This window comes from Echinops telfairi, unplaced genomic scaffold (assembly GCF_000313985.2).
Source record: "Echinops telfairi isolate 266 unplaced genomic scaffold, ASM31398v2 ScPeMD7_11;HRSCAF=52, whole genome shotgun sequence".
NCBI classification, from domain to species: domain Eukaryota; kingdom Metazoa; phylum Chordata; class Mammalia; order Afrosoricida; family Tenrecidae; genus Echinops; species Echinops telfairi.
This window is the reverse complement of record NW_022103908.1, coordinates 24,526,991-24,532,634: the sequence shown is the minus strand read 5'-3', so window position 1 is coordinate 24,532,634 and position 5,644 is coordinate 24,526,991. Positions and strand designations below refer to the sequence as shown.

Sequence of the window (5,644 nt, the reverse complement as noted above, 5' to 3'; positions counted from 1 at the left end):
ACGATGTACAAATGCGCTTTACACAATTGATGTGTGTATGGATTGGAATAACAGTTGTATGAGCCCCTAATAAAATGTTAAAAAAGAAAGAAAAAAAAAAGAATGACTACTTCGCTCTAACTGTAGTGGCCTGAGGTGACCTACCAAAATGGTTCGTACTCACTCGATCCAGAAAACCCCACAAAACCCTGCAAATCAAGAGGGTCGAACCTCCAGGTCCGCTTCAAGAACACCCGTGAAACTGCCCAAGCCATCAAAGGCATGCACATCCGGAAAGCCACCGAATACTTGAAAGACGTGACTGTGCAGAAGCAGTGTGTGCCTTTCCGACGCTACAAGGGTGGTGTTGGTCGGTGTGCCCAGGCCAAACTGTGGGGTTGGACCCAGGGTCGGTGGCCCAAAAAGAGTGCTGAATTTTTGCGTCACATGCTTAAAAATGCAGAAAGTCATGCTGAACTGAAGGGTTTAGATGTGGATTCTCTGGTCCTTGAGCACATCCAGGTGAACAAAGCCCCCAAGATGCGCCGCCGGACTTACAGAGCTCACGGTCGGATCAACCCATCCATGAGCTCCCCCTGCCACACTGACATGATCCTGACTGAGAAGGAACAGATCGTTCCCAAACCAGAAGAGGAGGTTGCACAGAAGAAAAAGACTTCCCAGAAGAAACTGAAGAAGCAAAAACTCATGGCTCTGGAATAAATTAAGCTTAAAATAATAAAAAGTTGAAGTTAAAAAAAAAAAGACTACTTCTCAGACCCAACCCAGAACTGCCGAATCAGAACTCCATGGTGGGAATCTGCATTCTATGTTGTAACAATTCTTTCAGGCAATTCTGATGTATTGCCTTAAGTCTTTCAGGAGCAAAGCCCACTGGGGAGGCTGAGTTAGCCAACAAATGTCCGGTGTCTCTGTCCGAAGGATCTGTTTCTGTGTATCACATCACCCAAGAGGTAGAGCTTAGAGAGCTATTAGCTCTCGTGACCTGGGTTAGACAACCCAAAGCACTTGGTGCTTCTGGCTCCTGAGGACCTGAGTGGGACTGATGAATCTGCATCCGAGAGATGACTGAATGACTGACTGACTGACTCCCTCCCCCCCATGTTTGGCAGCAGGGGGCCTCAGCTCTTCACCATGCAGAGCTCCACATAGCACTGCCTCAGTAACCTCAGCACCTGGTAGGCGGCTTCCTCCAAAGTGAGGGATCTATATGAGAGCCACGTAGGAATTTCAATTTCTTTTTTGACCTAGCCTCAGAAGTCACATTCTGTCATTTCTGACATTTTCCATGCACTCTGCATGGCATTCCTATTTAATGTCGGAGGAGACTACACAGGGGCCTGACACCAGGTGATAGGAGTCATTATAGGTCATCTGAGAGACTGACAACCATATCCTCTCCAAATCATAAATAACATTTCGGCACCCTATATTTCCTAAACCTGGCATGTATTAATAATCAAAGGACTCTTTTATTTCTGTCTGTGCCCATTTCTCACTCTGTTGCCGACTTGGATGGGGGTGGGGGTGGGAAGATGTTAATTATTGAACTCTTTTAAATCCAATATATAAGATATTGCTAATCATGATAATACTTCCCTGTGTTTTTCCAATTATTTGGCTATTCTACATTTCTTCCACATCATTCTACCTCACCTCAAAATTAAACTCCTGATCTGTCCTGCTAAACTCCTCCCACATCTTCTTTTCATCATCAACAGCATCAAGATCCATTCAGCTACCCCACTCAGAAACCTGAGAATGATTCTTAACTTCTGCCTCCTTCTTAATTTATCCCCTCAATCCTATTAGTCTCAGAGTTCTGTTTGTTTTACATCCTGAACAGTTCTCAAAATGGTCTACTCCTAATTTTTACTACCAAATTGTTGTCTCGCTAGAGGATGAACACTACAATTTTCAGCAATGCTTTCTGTCATCCCTTTCAAAGTGGATTACAGATCGACTGGGATCATGTGCAGTAACCTTGCTAGGCATGATTTTGTAAATCCACAAGATTGGGTGGGACTATGGCTAACCAAGGAAATTGATTAGTTCACGGTCCCTATGGGTAGGACATGCCTTGAAATTGACAAGGGCGTTGCCGATGTAAGGGCCAATACCACAGATGCGCAGAGAAACCTGACTACCATCGAGAACGGATCGGACTGAACACACATCTTTCAGACACAGGATCCAGGGTCACCTCACTGAGAACCATTCAGCTCTAGAAGGAATTGCTGTAGCCCTGAAGAAGGCACATGATGTGAGGAAACAGCAGCGAGGGTGCATGGCTACCGCGGGCTTGCCAGCCCGGAGAGTGGGAGTGTCTTTGGGCAGGACACTTGCCAGAAGAGTTGGAAACATTGCCAGTTCAAGGCAAAAGTGTGCCCAGTGCAGGTGGCTGCACACTTCCAACCAGGCAGCTGGAGCCTCGGGAGTCTGCCAGCAAAACAGGCCATCAGGCATGAGTTAATATGGTGGTTACCAACCTCACAGGGCAGCAAAGCCCACTGATAGAGCAGAAGTGCTGGGCAGCATGGTGGTAGCCATCGAAGTGGTGAAGAGAACACAGTATCTGAGCTGATCACATGTCTGACCAGAGCAGTATGAATGAATGCAGGCAATTTGAGAAAGGATAGCATTTTCCCTTTGAGAATTTGTTATTGTTTACTGTTTACTTTTCGTAAGTAATAGTCAAGGGTTTCACTTTGCCAAGTGTCTCGCATGTCTGGCTGGATCACAAATGAATTTAGCACCTATAGAATGGTTGATGTCTGTGGGTGTGCCTTGAAGTTTGATATACAATCTATCCATATGTACAGTGAAGACATACAGTCATGCATATACAGCAGGATTCACTTTTTCCTTCTATATACCAACCATGGATTGTAATAATTACTTAGTTAAAATCTATGAAAAATTTGCATATAGCATACATATGTTTATGAATATGAGTGTGTGTGTGTGTGTGTGTGTTGTTGGAAGCTGGGAGCTGGGATTGAATAGGAGGCAGACTAAAAGAACATTATATCTCTACTAGTCTCTCTTCATCCCTAGATTCTACCTGTGAGGAAAAGCTTTCCAAGGAAATCTACAGCACTTCAAAATGCGGAGGTGTTAACGCACCTGTCTCCAGTCACAAAGCACGGAGACTTACCTGTTAGGTGTGCTGGTACAGTGGCTCTCTGGAGCAAAAAAGAGCTGTGATTTATAGCATGTGTCTATTCTCATGATGCAATACTTCGATGTTTGATTTCAAACTTCCAATGTGACATCAGTGACCATGAAGTGGGATCACCTCTCAAAAGCAGATACATGCCAACTCCAGCACCCTATGGTTATGTCCAGGGGAATAGGCTTCCAGAAAAGGTAAGCTAGTGAACTATGGTGAGTTTTCTCAATGCCCTGGTCTTCTATGAAACGTGCCTTTCTCATGGTATAGTTTTTGAATGGGACTGCTTATTCTGATGAGATAGTGACACTGGAATCAGGGTGGACTAAGAAAATGTACTTCCTAGAAAAGTTGGATTTGGAATTAGCCTGACTAGTTTCAAGAACAGGGGAGATATATATCAGAGGCTCATTCACTGGCAATCACGTTCGCATTTACTAGGAAGAAAACGATCCCATCTGCCATAAACGAGAAGGGGTCACAGGAAACAGAGAGGAAGGATTGCCTCAGTTGCTATAGGTCTTGAATGTCTTAGCATGGACAATGTCTTTGTCTAGGGATGTGTCAGACTCCTTGCCCACATGGTTTTCAGTTCTTTTTAGAAGAAAAATGCCTTAGGTTGAGTTCTTTAGAGAAATAAAAACCAACGAAGCTTTCACATGTATACATATGGCCATATTTTGTATTCTTCCTTTTCAGTTTTAGTTTTCCATGGTTTATATCAAGAAAATGGCTCACACATTGTAGAAGTAAACAGGTTCTAAGTGTGTGCAAGTTCTGAGTCCATGGATCAGATAGGCTAGAAGCTTCTACTGACTCATGGAGCCGTGGGGACTGATGAGCCCAAGGTAGGTAGGAAGACAACAGGCTTGTGACTGCAGGGGCAAATTAACCCCAGAGAAGCAGGTAAGATGACAGGCTGCTGATGACTTGCAGGGTCTGCAGGCAATATGAAGGCTGGTGGTTCAAGTGCAAAGAACCAGAAGCTCACAAGCAGGATCCAGACCCAGCAAAAAAGTAAGCAAGCTTTCCCCCAGAATCTACTTATATTGGAAGCAGGTCACATCTTCAAGATCTTATCATGGGGTCTTAAGGACCAAACCGCTGATAATCCTGACCTACCCAAATTGACACAAAACCTTAACTAAATAGTTTACACAAAGGACCTGGCTGAAAACAGCAACCACCAGCTAAGCCGTTGTTCCAGGCTTTCCGCCTCTCAATCATCTATTTGGACATTAGCTTCAGAATTCATAAATTCTCAATTTTGGATTTAAAGAGAGAGAATGGTTCTTATATCAGGAATCTATTTCACCACAACGCCTTCTTATATGATGGTGATTTTCAAAGCATCTTTCCTGAAACCTTGGAGTTCTTCTGAGCTTTCCTGGGTACTGGACGAACAAGTACAATGGGCAGAGTTCCCGACTCCAATTGTAACACCAGCCAGAGCAGCTCTAGGTTTACCCATGCTAAATGTTTTTGTTCCATTTATTTAATGTGCACAAAGGTTTCCCCTGCTGAAGCCTTACGTAGACGAGGTCAGCTTGACTCCAGAGTCCTTGGCATTCCCTTTCAGTTCCTGCCCTCCTCCCAGGCATGACTGCCCCACACTCTCCTTCCAATCATCCCACCACCAGCACCTATGAAAGCAGCTCTTGAGAAAGCACAACTTAAAACCCATGAATATGTAACTGGCTGCTCAAGTTGAAGGCGTTACTCCCTAAGGCCACCTGCATCTAAGCAGAAAAGAATAACAGAGTTGTCAGGGAAGAAGCTCTCATAGGATTTCCGTCTTCATTTAAGAGGCAGAGAAAGTACAGGTGCAGTGGATGTGTGTATATGATATGGCCTGGGCTGGGTTGATTTGATGGCGCCTCTGAAATTTACCACGGAGTTCTGGTGGTGTAGTGGTTTACGTAAGCGCTGGACTGCAAACCTCAAGGCTGAAAGTTCAAAACCACCAGTTGTTCTGTGGAAGAGAGATGAGGCTTTCTATTCCCATCAAGAGTTAGAGTCTCGTAACCCACAGGGGCAGTTCTGTTCTGCCCTATGGAGTTGCTGTAAGTCGGAATCGACTTGATGGCAGTGGGTTTGGGTCTGGAAGTTGTTGACATTTCTGGAGAATAACATCCTTCCTGAAGTCAAGGGAATGACTTTCAGCCCTTACCTGGGAATTGGCCTGAGCTCTACTCATAAGCTTGGGTGGTTTTTTTTCAGTTTCACTTAAAATACTTGAATTACTAATACCAACAGTTTTTTTTGTTTTATTTTTTAAATAGAAAATATGTATGAAAGTGTTGAGCTGTGGCATGTCTCTGATTGCTCAATAGTCCTTAATGGTATTTGTGAGTGATTTTCTTGGCTCAAGATGGGAACAGGCTTTTTAATAGAACCTCACTAGGCTGTAGGCTGTGGTGGTGGTCTGAAGTCCAGCCCGCAGAGAGAATCAGCAGGCAGATGTGCCTGTCA

At 44.3% G+C, this 5,644-nt stretch overlaps 1 protein-coding gene across 1 annotated transcript; it reads left to right on the top strand.

Moving 5' to 3' along the window:
• The first annotated feature begins 208 nt into the window (after positions 1-208).
• LOC105979088 (60S ribosomal protein L17-like) lies at positions 209-702 on the top strand. Its single transcript, XM_045287152.1, has one exon. The coding sequence runs from the start codon at positions 262-264 to the stop codon at positions 700-702; it is 441 nt and encodes a 146-aa protein (XP_045143087.1). The 5' UTR covers positions 209-261.
• Positions 703-5,644: the final 4,942 nt, after the last annotated feature.

Coding starts and splice junctions, on each gene's coding strand:
- LOC105979088 (XM_045287152.1), top strand. CDS start 262: ATGCACATCCGGAAAGCCACCGAATACTTGAAAGACGTGACTGTGCAG.